Here is a 16,842-nt window from a genome sequence, read left to right as displayed (position 1 = left end):
TTACCATTAATTTGTGCTTGAATCATGCCTATTTATGATATTATACAGTTTGTATACAAGTAGTATGCAGTCAAGACATTTAAAATCCGAGTCATTTTGAACGTCTTGTTCTAACATTATTGTTATATGTCGAACGTTGCTGACTAATTAAGGAGATCGGTGGAGAAATAGCAAGTTGTTCTATCTAATTCAGTGCGAAGAGCACGTATGTATACGTACTACGTACAGATGCTGCGTAACATGAAACGCAGATACCAAAAATACATGCAGATCTCATGCGAAACACGTATCAGATCTGTAACAAAACGTATCTGAAACGCACGGTCAAACGGCGCTCAAACAGTTCAACATTATATGACGGCCAGATTATGGTCATCAAACTGCCTTGTAACGATTCTGGTGATTACAGAACATGTACCAGTTTGCTAAGCACCAATGCCCTGTCATTTTCCAAACCCTTTCTCTAGGTAAGAATTCGGAGAAAATGTGCTAGGTAGGGACGAAGAGGTTTTGTGCAGCGGCACATACTCGTCCATATCCCAGCACATGGGTGCTTGGGCGACATTATTTTAGAGGGAATAATCATATGCTGATTTTATTACGCTTGAAATGCATATTGTGTAACATGATCATGTAAAGTGTGGATATGCTGCAAATTGTGGCCCAGGCGCTCAATATGGGATTTGGAAGAGTGTACTCTGATCTTTTCCCAGGGTAAGGGCGCTGAGGCAATGAACAGCGTACGAGAGGAGAAGGGCAATAGCTTCCAAAGTCATGTAGTCAAGGTCAAAGACGACAATTTTGGCAAGCTAGTTTCTTTCCTTGGTCGCTAGTTAGACATGAAGTCTGGCTGATCAAACTTGAGATCTCTGAGATGTTCATGCTCCATGCACTCATATTGTATATCGTGCTTGGCCTTATCTTCAACTGTCGTGCGGTACAGAGCTTGAGGCAAGACCTGAAGCAACTGTCGTAGATAAGTGCTTCTACGTAACGGTGAGAACTGGGATCAGGCGCCGTCGACTTGATCCGCAAAAGATAGCCCCCGAAAAATCCAGCGACCGCCCACTGTCCAGGGCATGCTCAGATGCGTTATTACGCACGTATTTTTGCCTCTAAGCTTCTCCCCTGTGCCGGCATACAAGGCACCAACAAGCCGACCTTGTAGCGTGCTCCGTCCAACGCCAACACATGCTTTTTGCTGGATTGACAAAACGCAAAGTTATGCAGGCATTTCACGAGTATAGTTTCTTGTCGAAGCTGTGTAGACCATGCACGTTACCTTCGGCCTGGGCACTGGCCGTCCTCAGGTCAAATCTGACATTGCCATTCTGTACCCCTTCTCGGAGTTCCACAAGGCTCTTCACACCAATGTCCTGCATAGAGTGCTGAAGGCCAGCAAGGAGATATGGGACAAACTTGTTAACAGAGCCTCGATCGAGAACAGATCCTGATACCCCTTGCGCAACAAGTAAACGGTCTCCTTCAGAGAAATAGCGAGCCGTGCCGGCATTGCTCGCTTTCGTGTTCTTGGCTCCAGCACCTGCTTTTTTGTCTTCCATTGCGTCAATACTGCCCATGCCGCGGTAGGCTTTGACCAGTTTTCCTTCCCTACTGACGAAGTAGTCGCCAGGCGATTCTGTAGTTCCAGCCAACAAACCTCCCATCATTACGGTTGACGCTCCCATCGCGAGGCCCTTTACAATATGACCAACGTTCTGAATTCCGCCATCGGCAATACATGGGACGCCGAACCTTGCTGCAAACTCGGATACGCGGTAAACAGAGGTTGCTTGTGGTCGACCTACTGCCATGACCTCTTGAGTAATGCACGCACTTCCGCTACCCATACCGATGCGAAGACCGTCAGCACCTGCAGCTATAAGAGGGGCCGCTTGGTCCCGTGTGACGACATTGCCTGCGATGACCTCGAGGTTCGGGTGCGTCCTCTTGATGTACTTGATCATCTCAATCTGATAGATACTGTTACCCTGACTACTATCAAGAACGACAATGTCAAGACCAGCATCAACCAGCGCCTGTAGTCTACGCTTGTCATCTGGGCGAGTTCCGATGGCAGCAGCACAGATAAGCTGTTTGGAATGGGGCAATTTGGAGGCGAGAGGATAATTTAAATTCTTCATTAGATCTGACCGTGATAGAAGCGCAACGAGGTTTTCATTTTCGTCTACCATTGGTAATTTGCCTTTCTTTGACCTTCGCAGCAATTCATTGGCCTCCAGAAGAGTCGTGCCAGCAGGGGCTGTGACGAGATCCTTCGACATCACTTCGGAGACGGGGTCATTCGAGGAAGGATGGAATTGGATATCGCGGGTGGTGATCATGCCGATAAGCCTTGATTTGAGCGTACCATTCTCTAGTGAGCTACATCAGTGATGGTAATTGTCGGAGAGCATACACAACAGATATGAGTGTTTGGCTTTCTCAGACAGAAATCTCCATAATGTCCCCATGGCACATGAATGCTGCGGATGAACGAAAGTTTAAAAGGGTAAATTTGTTTAGACATCATCGAAAGCGGCAGGCTGGAAAAGTAGAAATGCACTGACCAGTGACCGGAAACCCGCCAAACCCCCATTTCTCCTTGAGCTCTTTGGCTTCACCAACAGTGGTATCCGGGGACAGAACCACCGGGTCCAGAATGAAGCCATTCTCGTATCTTTTGACTTTCTTGACCATGTCGGCCTGTTCCTCGATTGAGCAATTGTGGTGTATGATACCCAGACCTCCAAGAAGCGCCATATATATCGCCATTGTGTGCTCCGTAACGGTGTCCATTGGCGAGGAGAGAAGTGGTGTTTTTAGACATATTCGCTTCGTCACTGGGGAGTCTAGTGATACTTCTGATGCAGCAAATCCTGTGCCTGATCAGTCTCAGAGACAAGACCATTGCAAAACGCTGCTGCTGTACCAATATGACCTGGAAGGACAAGGAAGTCATTGTAAGTCAAGGCACCACTCCTCGTAGAATCAAGTAAAGTCTTGATATCGAGTCCATCTTTTGTTTTAAAGCTGGTTTGAAGCACTTCCTCAGCTTTAGTATAATCAAGTATGGTCATATCACGAAGCAAAGGGACCGCAGGGCTCTTCACATCTCCATTTGTCATTGGCATCTTGAGCAGCAGAGATTGATAGTCAATAGGAGAGCAATGAAGGCGTTCTTGACGGAGAGAGCAAGACTGTATCGACCGTGTTGCTGACGGGTGAAAATGGCCTTCTCTTGAGAAGTAAAGAGATGTCGGGCGCTAGAATTCCAGAACTTTTTCAGACGCGGAGCCGCGGAAAGTGCGTTAGTGGCGGCGCTAGTTAAAGATACCCCTGGCTTTGGCCATACCCGTCTGGGAACTTTGAAAACAATCGGTTCGGCCACTTGAAGGTCTGTGCTACTCTCCACCATCCCAAAACTCACAATCGTGCTTCAGATTGCTGAGAAGAAGGTGATTTTGTGGATAGAGCCTCTGCTGCGATATATTGCGCTAATTCCAATAAGTTCTGTGGAGATACCAAACTTCAGATCTGGTGGCCAAGCAGAACTTCTGCGCGTGCGACCTCTTTTCCGACCACAGATGCTTTGTGATATGACGAGATGTGCAGGCTGAAAGACCAGGAGAGTGATCTTATCTCAGGACAGGCTCTTCATCGACAATAATCTTGTAGTCCTCCAACGGAATGTCGCTACACAGCTTAAGGCGAGCGCAGTTCGAGAACAACTCTGCTTCGGCGAACCCGCTGCGCCAGAGTTCAATTGCCTCTACAAGTTCATCCGCATACTCATACAATTCCAACCCATCGATCCCAACTCGTACGAGTACGATGACCTCAGCAGCTTCTAGTACTTATTTACAGGAACGAGCGGGACATAAGAGGGGTATCAGTGAAGCAACCGGCGTTGCATCCAGATATACTGATCGCAGCAGTGTCGAGCGCAGCCCCGATCATTTCTACAGCCATGCTCGACAGTCGCTGAGGCCCCTACCACAAGCCCCGGCGGCGTCGCCTCCTGCAAAACGACACAGCCCCAATCATGTGCGCCAGGAAACGGATAGATATTCTCAACACCAGCAAGAGGATCCATTCGTCTCAGACAAAATCCGCCGCCCAATACCGGACGGACGACTCGAAAAGGCGCACATTCACCATGCACATTCCAACCCGCACTCTTCAGCGTTCGTCACTCCTGATTTTCAAGAGCTCCAAAAGTCCTCCACCGGCCACCTGAGGGCTCTCTCGAAATTTGCCCAGAGCGATCAAAGTGAAGACTTTTCAATCACTACACCAGCACCTTCTGTGGTTGGCCTCCACAACCGCAGGCAGCTGAAACGAACAGACTCTACCGCCGGGGGAAAGCCGCAGAAGGGGCGCGGAGGAGAGAGAAATTATGGATGGGCAGAAAGAAATTGGATGGACAAGCAGAGGCAATTTTTGCAAGCTTATGAATACCTTTGCCACATTGGTGAGGCCAAAGAGTGGATCGAGGATGTGATCCACAAACCAATTCCACCCATCGTCCAGCTTGAAGAAGCTCTCAGAGATGGAGTGACCTTGGCTGAGATAGTGCAAGCAGTTTATCCACAACAACGGCTGCGGATATTTCGACACCAGAAGCTTCAGTTCAGGCATTCTGATAACATTGCATTATTTTTCCGCTTCCTAGAGGACGTTGAACTCCCAGACCTATTTCGCTTCGAACTAATCGATCTGTATGAGAAAAAGAACATCCCCAAGGTCATATATTGTATTCACGCTCTTTCTTGGTTATTGTACAGGAAGGGAATAGTCGATTTTCGCATCGGCAATCTCGTCGGCCAGCTCGAATTTGATCACCATGATCTCGAACAAACGCAGAAAGGCCTCGACAAGGCTGGAGTCAACATGCCCAGCTTTGCAGGAATGGGTGCAAGCTTCGGAGCAGAACCTGAGCCTCCGCCCGAACCTGAGCCGGTCGAATCCGAAGACGACCGAGTAGACCGCGAGTTGAAGGAGCACGAAGCTATTATTCTTGACTTTCAGACCCAGGCCAAAGGTGCACTGCTCCGGATGAAGCTGGGTGACAGGATGGCCCAGCTCTGGGAGGCCGAGACTATGTTGATTGACCTTCAAGCCAGGATCCGTGGGGACTGGGCCAGGCAAATCATTGGCTATCGGCTAAGTATGCAGAGATTTGCCGTCACTCTACAGTCCACCGTGCGTGGTTACTTGGCACGCTCAAGAGGCCTGAAAAGAGAGAGGTGGTGGAAAAGCAAAGAGAGAGAGGTTTTGGCACTGCAAAGTCTCGCACGAGCTCGGAGGACAAGAGCTGACATAAAGAACCTCAAAACGCAGGCGAGAAGAGAAGACTCAGGCATTCGACTTTTCCAAGCAGCAATCCGTGGTGCACTCGCAAGAAGAGAGGTATGCAATCAATATGAAGCAACCAAAGAAGCTGAAAGCGTTGTGGAAGACCTTCAGTCTGTGGTAAGAGGTATGCTCACCCGCCATGATCTTCGAAAGCAGGACCTGATTCTTGCGCAACATGCTTGGAGCGTTGGCGAGCTTCAAGCTGTGATCAGAGGTATGCTGGTGCGCCAGAATCTTCAGAGGAGAGTTCGGGTACTTGAACAACACGGTCGAAGCGTCGCTCTTTTACAAGCTGCGGCACGTGCACTTCTGGAGCGTCGCACTCAGAGCCAGCTGCAAGGGAAATTGCTCTCCATGTCCTCCCTATGGACTACTCTACAAGCCATCATACGAGGTAATGGTACAAGGACTCGTTTCGCGCAGATCAAAGCTGAGCTCCGGCACCATTCCTCTACCATCTGTCATGTGCAGGCATACATACGAGGCGCAATCGCCCGGGAGGAATGCAATGCATTACGACTTGCCTTATTTAAGCAATTGCCAACAATTCTGCAAGTACAGTCCCAGATGCGTGGCTCGCTGCTCCGCCGAAAGGTTGTACAAGACCAAGAAGCACTTCAAGCAGAAGCAGCTGTGATTACTCGTCTACAGAGCCTTGGCCGAGGTGCTATCGAGCGACAGCGAGTGGGGGGGCTCCTCAATCAACTGGATCTCACCGAAGCTGAGACTGTCCTTCTGCAAGGCCTGATCCGGGCTATGTTCTTGCGCGGCCAGGTTGGAGACGTCCTTGCTGAGCTCGAATCTCATGAAGTCACGATTATCGACCTCCAGTCCGCCATTCGTGCAAGCATAGTTCGTTCGCGTTATGAGGAGAAGAAGCGATTCTTCAAAGAGAACATGGAGAAGGTGGTCAAGATCCAAAGCATAGTCCGAGCAAAGATCCAGGGCGGAGCTTACAAGAGTTTGACAAATGGGAAAAATCCTCCTGTCGGAACCCTGAAAGGGTTTGTGCACTTGCTAAATGATAGTGATTTTGATTTTGATGAAGAGGTCGAGTTCGAGAGACTTCGTAAGACTGTAGTCCAACACGTTCGGCAAAACGAATTGGCAGATCAATATATCACTCAGCTTGACATCAAGATCGCGCTTTTGGTCAAGAACAAGATCACCCTTGATGAAGTTGTGAAGCATCAGCGGCATTTTGGCGGCCACGTGGGAACGCTATTGCCCAATAGTGACATGTCATCCAAGGATCCATTCGACTTGAAGGCCCTGAACAAGGCCTCAAGGAGAAAGCTGGAGCATTACCAAGAATTATTCTTCCTTCTTCAAACACAACCTCAGTACCTCGCACGACTGTTTCGCAGGATCCGCGAACACGCAACCGCGGACAAAGAATGCGAGCGGATCAAGCATCTGATGATGGGTCTTTTCGGCTATGCTCAAAAACGGCGTGAAGAGTACTATCTAGTGAAATTGATCGTGCGGTCTCTGAAAGAAGAAGTCGACAACGCTCATTCGATGCAGGATTATCTGCGATCGAACGCTTTCTGGAACAGAATGTTCGGAGCATACATCAAGTCGCCTCGCGATCGAAAGTTCATGCGAGACGTCCTCGGTGGAATCATCAAAGAGAATTTCATCGACAACCGACAGCTTGATCTCGAAAGCGACCCAATGCAAATCTACCTGTCTGCCATCAACAACGAAGAGCTGAGAACCGGGAAACGAAGTCCAAGAAGTCCAAACGTCCCCAGGGAAGAGGCAATTCGAGATCCTGAAACTAGGGCAACTTTCATTCACCACATGCAAGACCTTCGCGACATTACCGACCAATTTTTCGTGTGTTTAGAGGACTTACTTCATCGTATGCCCTTCGGAGTGCGGTTTATCGCGCAGCAGACTCATGAGTGTCTATTGGCTCGTTTTCAGGAGGAAGAGCCAGGTCATATCCTTCAGATTGTTGGCCAGTGGATGTGGAGGAATTATCTGCAACCTGCGCTTACAGAACCAGAGAAGTATGGTGTTGTCGACCGTGGTCTCACACAAGAGCAGAAGCGGAATATCGGGGAAGTCGCAAAAGTCCTTGGTCAGGCAGCCTCTGGAAAGGAGTTTGGCGGAGACAATGTCTATCTACAGCCTCTCAACACCTACATCAGAGAAGCAATGTACCGCTTCGGTGAGATCTGGAGTCATGGTAAGTATTCCGTTCCGTCTGCAGCGTGCAAGAAGCTGACTTACGAAATAGTCATTTCCGTGCCTCCAGCTGAGGAGCACTATGACATTGACGAATTCAATGATCTCTACGCCAAAACGAAGCCCACACTGTACATCAAAATGGCTGACATCTTCTCCATTCACCAACTGATCACAACAGAGTTGCCGCATGTGTGCCCAGCTCAAGATGACGTTCTCCGAGACGTGATACGAGAGCTAGGCAGTGTGAAGAGCAACGAGAATGAGTTGTTGAGCGTGTCATCAAATGAGATTAGCCTAACTTTGAACCCGAAACTTCACAACGCCGAAGGTATGTTGCATTACACAATCTCGTCCAGAATTTCTGCTAACCGGACCACAGATCCAGATGCTGAGATCAAAGCACTCTTCACAGAGACGAAACGGTGTGTCTTGTACATAATTCGTGTTCAAGCCGGCACCAATCTTCTTGACATCCTTGTCAAACCAGTGACAGCAGAAGACATAGATCGATGGGAGACCCTTGTCAGAGAGGAACTCCGAACTGACGGCAGAAAACGTGAAGCGTATTCCGAGGCAAACACCCACGTTGACATTAGCTCCCTAAGCTATGTTGACTTGAAACGCATCGCCCTCGAAAATGTCCTCCAGTTAGAAGATGTTGGAAAGTTAACTCGACGCAACCATTATCAGGATCTGCTGAACGCAATAGCAGTGGACATCAGGACCAAACATCGAAGAAGAATCCAAAGGCAGCGTGAATTGGAAGGAGTGCGCACCACCTTGGCGCGGCTCAATGAACAGGCGGTATACTTGGAGCAACAACTGAAGACATACAATGACTATATCGAGCAAGCCATGGTAACGCTGCAGAGCAAGAAGGGCAAGAAACGATTCATCATGCCTTTTACCAAACAATGGGATCACGAACGCGAACTGCAGCGCACCGGCCGCTCATTCAAGTTTGGCAGCTACAAGTACTCTGCACGCAACCTGGCAGACAAGGGCGTTCTGGTCCATTGGAGGGGATACATGGAGCGGCAGTGGGATCGAGTCGACCTGACCATCTCCAGCAATGAAGTCGGCGTCTTCACCATCGACGGTAGCAGCGGGAACATGATGGTCCCGGGTGCCAACGCTCAAGTACCGCTGGACGATCTGCTGCAGGCCCAGTTCAACAACACCCAGTTCATGGACTTTTTCGAGGGCTCGCTTCGAGTTAACGTCAACCTCTTCTTGCATTTGATCATGAAGAAATTCTACAATGAGTGATGGACGGAGGGGAGATAAGGAGAGGGGGTTTTGGAGACCGCTGGAGGCATATTCTCTCTCTGTCTCTTTCTTCTCTCGACCTCTTTAATTCGGTACTCTGCATAGCTGGCCACTGGTTTGAAGGGTTTATAGTCCGTGCCGATGTCCCTGTCGAAGCGGGAATAGAAGGTGGTGGCTCCCGGGCGACTGGGGTTGCAGCAAAGGAGTAAGAAATAATCATTCCGGTCCCTGTACATGCGCAAGACGTTTCCTCTTTTTTGCCCCATGGATATCAGTTGAACTAGTCAGTCAAGCAATGAATCATTGTATATATTTCTAAATCAGGCAATTGTTGAGAGTGATGACGCTTGGTTTCGCGGACGATCGTGGGCTGCTCTTGATACGGACCGGTACGGTGGACGTCCAGATTGCAGCGAGCTCCAGCCACCTCAAACCTCTGACAACTGATATCTTCCCAAGTATCATCAACACACTTTCAAGTTCGAAATTGGCGATTACGAGCTTCTCTGCTATAGTTGAAGTGATCGTCATGGCACTCGCCATTGTAAGTGAACTAATCAGCCAGCGAATCCTCCCCGGCTCACATGGGCGATTTCACAAAGCATGTCCCTCTCCATCTCAAGTGATTATTAGCCACGTCGCCCCAGGTTGGGATGGAAGTTGAGCGGGATTCAACCAGCCATGTCCCGAGTAGGTGAGCTTTAGCCTAAAAAAAAAGAGAGAGAATACTCTCCTGGTTAAACGCAACATGGCTGCATGTGGCTAAACTGATGCTGGAGCAGTATTGCTATAACGTTAGCAGCCCTGTCAGTCGTACAGAGCGAGGTTGTGAGGGTTGGTGGACGAGGATGTAAAAGTCGAACGTAGCTTCGGCCGCCGGGAATGGAGTTACAGTACGGAATCGTGCCCCAGAGGTAGAAAAAAGTAGCTGACATCTGCTAAGGATATATGTGCCAAGAGGTACGGAGTATGGAGTCGTGCATCAAAAGTAGTCAAACTACGCTAGCATTAAAGTAAGAGCTAGAATGCAAGTGTAAGCTAGGCCCTCTAGCCTAAGATATGCGACAGATAACTTATAGGCGTACTTAAGTGGGCCTTCACCACTAGAGGCCCGTGGGCAATCACTTGAAGAGAAGCCTAAAGAGCACTTAATTCAGGGGCTTCTCTAGGCTTTCTTTAGGCTAGAGTACCTGTACGATAAAGCATTATCTTAGGTTACTCAACACTAGCTACCTTTGGCAGAGCCTTAATATTAGCGTAGTTTGACTACTTTTGATGCACGACTCCGTACACTCTTAGCAATCATGTCATCCTCTATAAGCCTTAGGCCTACTGACACCTCACCTCACAGTAAGGCTTTAGATGACCTTTAACCTTCAGCTGTCTGAATTTAGAGCTAATATGTCTAGAATAGTGGTTGCTTAACAGACATAATAGTGACATTTCCCGTGACGTTTTAGGCTAGTTATCGGCTTCGACCCCTGGAATACTTAGAATAACACTACAAGAACTTTAAGTGTCAAGATAAATTAATTTCTTTATCTTGGCAAGCTATCTCTTAGCGTATTTCAACCACTTTTGGGGCATGACTCCGTACTGGAGATTGGATAGAGTGGCGCCGTGTCTGGATATAGCGCCGACTTTCGACAGGTGAAACAGCCATTCTGAGACTGCCCTTTACAAACACGACTTCGCTGATAACAGGACCCATGGGCAAACAGCCATGGACTTGTAAGCACTTTCAACATTCCGCAGACGTCTGCAGGCAGCCAGATGAGAGAGGACCACTAGTTAGTACTTACTACATTGGCCTCGTAGTACTGAGTATCGTTAGTACTCCGTACTGGGGCGATGATATGTCGTGCAGACGATTACTTCAGCTTCCAAGTCCCCCGCAGCCTTACAGGGAATGTCAGAATCTGCTGCAGGCCCGACGTTCAGCCTAAGGGGGGAAAGAGGTGTTGCTGTGCAGACCTGAGCAAATTCTGACGCCCTTTGTGCCTGGCTACCTTAACCCATGCTGCACCTGCAGAATTAGTTGAGATTTACCCAGTAAATTAAGTTGAGTTGAGCCGAGGCATGATGCTTAGCGGCAACTGCCCCTTCTAGATTATCAGCTCTCAAAAAGACAGACTGCTACAATCCCAATATAACCAACGGACTCAGTCCATGTCTTTCTAAGCCATGTCGCTTGAGAGGCACTGAACCACTGAGCTGGCGCCGCCTTCCTGGTCGTTAGTCAGGATTGAGAAACATTTCAGACCGTGTTGAGAGCATATACTGGAAGCGGCTGATCTCTGCCTCTTATCATGCACCTAAGGTGGCTATTGGACGACTTATGCCATAATGACGAGGTTCAACCCTGACCATCCTCCATCTATAATGAGGATTAACTAGCTCCACCCATTGACTTTTTTTGACCACGTCTGAGGAATCGCCAGAATTAAGTGACCAGCTATCTTGTTCCTAAGCGCCACCTTCGGAGTCCGGCTACGTTGACTGTAGCGTTTGGCTGGACAATGGTATCCCAAAAAGTGCCTATGATATTGTATATAATGCTGCCGAGAAACATCACAGCAGCGGCATTCTGTCTAAGCCAGCTTCTGTCCTGTCTTTTGCAGCCTCAGTCTTCGGGCTTCGAAAAGCTACCCCTCCGACTCTAGCTGAAAACAACCAGCTGGGACCAGTAGATGAAAGATCTTCTTGTGGGTCTTTGCAGGAATGATGTTCCCCTTACGCTTCACAGAAATGCTCATCTAACTATTGCAAAAGGCACGGCCCAGAATCAAGCCTAGCTGACCGTGTACAATGACAATCAACCAGTGGTCTTCTGGCAGCTGTATATTTTCCGTCATGGGTCGATTTGGTCGATTTGGTCGATTGTTGGTCATTATGCTTGTTCTCAGCACCATGGGTAATGATTGCCCAAAATTACACTCCATGACTTTGTCGTTTGCAGATGCTCTTTCAATATGCACAAAGGGGTCCACCATTCATTTGAAAGTTTATTGCACAGTCATCTATGTTGCAGTTGCGATGCCAGGCTAATCACAACCCGAGGCCGTTCTCGAGAACTTCGTGCTGGTCATTGTTTGTTACATCTCTCAGTAAAACTGTACCTGAACTCATGCTGATCACTAGTATACAGGGGTATTGGCTGTTATGTATCAAGGCATATCTGCCCTTGAGTATGTCATTTCCAAGAAAGGCATGCCAGCTTACACTCCTGCTTTGTACGACCTACCGAAGCAATTGCCACCATCTTCTGCGGCTCTTGGTGCCGTTTCCTTCGGCGTATTTGGTGCCGTTATGGGTATGTCGCAATTTTGATTTGCTGGGCTAGTGGGCAGAGCGAACGGTGATTTATCTTTGGATGATGTTGGAGTTGAGTTGGCTGGTCTGGTAGTGGACGAGGTAATACTTCTGATAGGTTGTTCTGGAAAAGCTCCGTCTCGTTCGATGTTCACAACGTCCCTTCTGTGAAGTCGGTCCAGTGCTCAGGTGTTGATGCCATGAGCGAGGGGAAAGGAGACGCTTCCAAACTGGCTGTTGTCTTGCTCGGTCTTGGTAGAGGTTAAAAAAGCTGCCCGGATATGTGTACTGATAATTTGAAGCGTAGAAAGTGTTTCTGATTTCTTTGTGCTCCTGCCTGAGATCAGAAGACTTAATTTACTTCACCTCAGTGCTGGCATATAAAATTGAATGACAACACCAGATCCTAGACTTTATTATTGACTCCTGAACTCTTTACAATGATTCTCATCGCCATCTTCCTACTTGCACATTACTTTCCACGCTTCAGACATTTGCTTCTAGGAGAAGAGGATGAATTAGTGAGTCTCTCGTCGCCGTACAGTATTGTACAATGCCGTACCGTACCGTACCGGCCCCTTTCCGAGATGCTCCGCTTCACGTGCTGGAATCTTGGCATAAATCTGTCTCGAGTGGTCCCAGCCAGCGGTGCAGATACAATCACAACGTTTCTACCCATCGATTGCCCTTTTGGTTCCCCTGACTACGCTGCACACAATCTAACATGGACCTCAACAGCTTGAGAGACCAAGTCAGCAACCTGACCTTGTACGATATCAAGGCAGGAGTGCGCAAGGTCCAGAATGGTACGATGAGCCCCATGGAACGCGGTGTGCGAGCTGGGTTGACACTCGTGTAGCGGTGATGAATTACACGGAGATGGAGTCTAAGGCCGGCCTCACTCTGACTCTCTGCTCAGCCTGTCTAACCCACCGCAGGTCCGAGAAGCAACGAACAATGAACCCTGGGGCGCCTCGACCTCTCTCATGCAGGAAATCGCCAATGGCACACACAGCTAGTACGGTCTGTCCTCTATCGGCTAAGGCTATGCTGATTGATCTAGCCAACTCCTCAACGAAATCATGCCTCTGATATACAAGCGGTTCACAGACAAATCCGCAGAGGAGTGGCGCCAGATCTACAAGGTACTCAATCTGCTGTGCGAGCGCCCCTGGCCGCTTGCTAACAGATGGATAGTCCCTCCAATTGCTCGAGTTTCTGATAAAGAACGGTTCTGAACGAGTGATAGATGACGCGCGACAGCACGTTTCCCTTCTCCGCATGCTTCGGCAGTTCCACTACATTGACCAAAATGGCAAGGATCAAGGTGTCAACGTTCGAAATCGAGCCCAAGAAATTGCGAAATTGCTCAGTGATGTTGATTCGATTCGAGCTGAAAGAAAGAAAGCTCGAGCAAATCGAAACAAGGCGGGAGGTGTTGAGGGTGGAATGGGAATTGGTGGAGGCATGTCCAGCGGCAGCAGATACGGTGGATTTGGAAGTGATGCTGGGTATGGAGGATATCGAGGCGAGGTGTACGGCGATGGCGGTGGCTTTGGCGGCAATACATCGGGATTTCAGGACACTCAACGTCGTAGCGACAAATTTGAAGAGTATGATGAAGATGAAGAGGATGGTGGCTCGTCTGCTGCAAAACCATCTGCGGCCTCCCACGCACGGACTGCCTCCGGTCTGCGCGCCGCTTCCCTCAACACGATCAAGAGAGATGCTAAGATCAAGAAAGAGCCGGAGCAGGATCTATTCGAGTTCGGAGACGAACCAGCAGCGACTTCAGCCTCCAACGGCAAAGCCAAGATGAGTTCACCCAAAGCCGCTGACGAGCTCGGAGCCATGGATTCAGGTATAGGTGGTGATGATGACTTTGATGATTTCCAGTCAGCCACTACACCAGGTCTGACAACCGAAGCACAAAGTTCTGCAATCCCAGGCCTTACATCACCACCACCGGCAGCCAGCTCAGCCATTACCTCCTCCACGTCATTCGCCGCACCTCACAACGTGGTACCGCCACCAGCATCCAACATAAATGACCTCTTCGCAAGCTTGTCGCCTACCACATCCTCAAACAAACCTATAAATACTTCAACACCATCACTGTCAATGACATCCTCCATCTCTTCCCTACCACCGCCATCCCAAGCAACCAAACCAGTAACCTCGGGCTTTGTGTCCTCAGGGCCGAATTATTACACCTCCGTGCCCTCCACCATCAATAATTCCTCTACAACAAGCACCACTTCATCCGTCAAATCACCCCTCTCAAGCACGATCTCCCCAGGCATGGGCCAGAAACAGTATTCCTCTACGAACACCGCATCCCTAGGCAAACCAAACCCCTCCACATCCACATCCGCCGCCGGGGCCGACGTATTCACCTCCCTCTGGTCCAGCGCCAGTGCCAAATCTGGGATCCAGAGTAGATCCGGCACTTCCACCCCTGGGAACAAAGGCCCAGATCTGGCGAGTATGGCTAAGGCGAAGAATGAGGCTGCGATGTGGGGAACTCCAGTAGGCGCTGCCTCTGGGGTAAACGGCAGTGGAGGTGGGAGTGGAAGCGGTGGCATACCGCCTAGACCCAGTGCGCCGACGCCTAGGACAGCTACGATGGGTGGAGGGCAGGGGCAGGGACAGGGGCAGGGGCAGCAGCTGGGTGGAGGACTGGATGATCTTCTAGGTTGAATGCCATCATGTGTGTGTGGGTCCGAAAGGTTTGAGAAGGCCAAGCAGGGGTGGGTGCACGCCTGCCTTTGCATCTCCAGCGGAGAATTTGAATCTATAGCTAGACAGACTACTAGTCAGCTACGTGTATGATCGGGACCTCTGGGCCGGGCAGGAACAAATCACGCGCAGCAGACCCTCATGATGTGATGTGATGTGATGTGATCGATATCAATACCAAGCCTTTCTGGCTGACAGCCTACAGAAAAATCAGCTGGTCACAGTACATCGAATGAAAATGGATGAAGGGGAGAATACGGCAAAATCATTGACGGGGCTTCGTTTCACTCGTATCTACCACGACATGTTTTTCTTTTCTTGTTTTGAGCAGATCGACGACAGGGCCCGTGATGCGCGGCGCGCGCCATTGCTGATTCTTTGATTTCTTGACCCTTCATCTCGATCTCGGTCTTGGTTCTCGAGACGTCCCTACTTGACTAAACTAAAGTAATCAGTGGTAATTCTTGCTTTTTCCACATAACATAGACTGTCTCTCTCTCTCTCTCTGTTTTGCAATGGAGACGATCAACTTGAACAGATAGAATATCCATCTAGCTATACCCAGTATAAATTTAGAATCTCCTAGCCAGAAACGGAAAGGCAACTCTGTGGTATGTGCTATAAGCCAGGCGGTATTGTAGCACGGCCTCTGGTTTACCCCGATTCCTCCCTGGCTCCTGCACGTATACTGTTCCGAAGTCGATAGGATCCAAAGCATGGCACCTGCGAAAGGCAAAGGCAAAGGATGAGGATAAGGTCGATAGCTCTTAAGTCATGTCACTAGCCGGCTGTTGGCTAGTCCTTGCTTGGGAAATGGTTGTCTGCCTGCCTGTCCGCCTGCCTGCCAAGAGGTAGTAGGGGGCGAGGATGGATACTTACTACCGCATCCTTTCTCCTCATGTCATCACACCGTCACCTGTCAGTCGATGAGTGTATATGTCTATCTACAGACGTACAGTTCAGGAGGTGCTTTTTGTGGACATGTCCTTCGAAAGAGTAACCTAGTTAGAGACTGTGCTATAATTCCATTCACTTCTGAATCAAACTTTACATTGTTCAGTTCCTTGTAACATTCTGATACAAGACCGCATGGTTGGTGTGCCGGGCGCCGGGGGTCGGGTGCCGGGTGCTATGGGCTCTAGGATCTCGAATACACATACAGCTTTTGGTGGAATTGGCAAGGCTGTTTGAATTGGTGTTGTGCTGTGTGAAGGGGCAAATGAGTAAGTATTGCGGATCTGGATTGGTGTTTCCATGGTTGAGGGGCGCGCGAGAGGAGGTAATATATGTGGGAAGGAATATTGTGACATGAGTATGCAAGGGCTGTTGATGAGGGTTGACGAGCTGACAGCTTAGTAGGGGTTTGCAATCCTGAGAAGGTGTATATCGGTAGAAGCCAGGCTTGCTCAGACAGATGAAAGCGTTCCCGGTCAATGTAGATTCCAAAATGGGGACTCGGCTTGTTTGACTTTAGTGCATAAAGATATAAGGGACGCTGTTGATTGGCTTCTTGCATTCTCATGTGCGATAAACTCAAGGATTTGTCAGTCTGAGGAAGCAGGCAAACCGTGGGTCATTTGTAGTGGAAAATTTGTGGATATCGAGCGACGCTGTAGATGAAAGATGGCTTTGCATGCTTCACCTCCAGATCTCAATGTCTTCCGTTCATATCGATGGTTGACAGGCACTTTGGATTCTTGTCCCCTTGATCTGGGGCGCTCCCATTGGCGGAGCACAAACATGAAAGTGGTCATCCCAATAGAAATCTCATTCTAGATGTCCGCTCTTGGAACATCTATGCGTACAGCCTGGTGAGCGTAGATGTGGGCAGGAAGAAAGATACTGCTTGTGCGGCTGAGGGACATCGCTCGTGGTCCTAACCGTCTCGATGGTAAGTATATTCCTAGAGGTTTCTGCTGAATTATCGGAACGCCACATGGAGAAACTGAGAAGTGACTGCTGTCC

General features: G+C 49.2%; 3 protein-coding genes across 3 annotated transcripts; 2 read left to right on the top strand and 1 right to left on the bottom strand.

The window, feature by feature from the left end:
* Positions 1-1,235: 1,235 nt before the first annotated feature.
* On the bottom strand, positions 1,236-2,799 carry EPUS_00146 (Inosine-5'-monophosphate dehydrogenase; the record flags this gene model as incomplete). Its single annotated transcript, XM_007789175.1, has 2 exons — positions 1,236-2,377; positions 2,571-2,799. 2 exons carry the CDS (start codon positions 2,797-2,799, stop codon positions 1,236-1,238), a joined length of 1,371 nt encoding a protein of 456 aa, XP_007787365.1.
* An 891-nt stretch (positions 2,800-3,690) lies between these two features.
* EPUS_00145 (uncharacterized protein) lies at positions 3,691-8,826 on the top strand (the record flags this gene model as incomplete). Its single annotated transcript, XM_007789174.1, has 3 exons — positions 3,691-7,555; positions 7,607-7,885; positions 7,937-8,826. The coding sequence occupies 3 exons, from the start codon at positions 3,691-3,693 to the stop codon at positions 8,824-8,826; spliced, it is 5,034 nt and encodes a 1,677-aa protein (XP_007787364.1).
* Positions 8,827-12,862: 4,036 nt separating this feature from the next.
* Positions 12,863-14,838, top strand: EPUS_00144 (uncharacterized protein; the record flags this gene model as incomplete). Its single annotated transcript, XM_007789173.1, has 4 exons — positions 12,863-12,993; positions 13,058-13,156; positions 13,202-13,283; positions 13,336-14,838. The coding sequence occupies 4 exons, from the start codon at positions 12,863-12,865 to the stop codon at positions 14,836-14,838; spliced, it is 1,815 nt and encodes a 604-aa protein (XP_007787363.1).
* Positions 14,839-16,842: the final 2,004 nt, after the last annotated feature.

The sequence above is a fragment of the Endocarpon pusillum genome, assembly GCF_000464535.1.
Source record: "Endocarpon pusillum Z07020 unplaced genomic scaffold C734253, whole genome shotgun sequence".
Lineage (NCBI taxonomy): Eukaryota > Fungi > Ascomycota > Eurotiomycetes > Verrucariales > Verrucariaceae > Endocarpon > Endocarpon pusillum.
The sequence above is the reverse complement of the archived record's forward strand: the minus strand, read 5'-3'. Positions and strand labels throughout refer to the sequence as shown.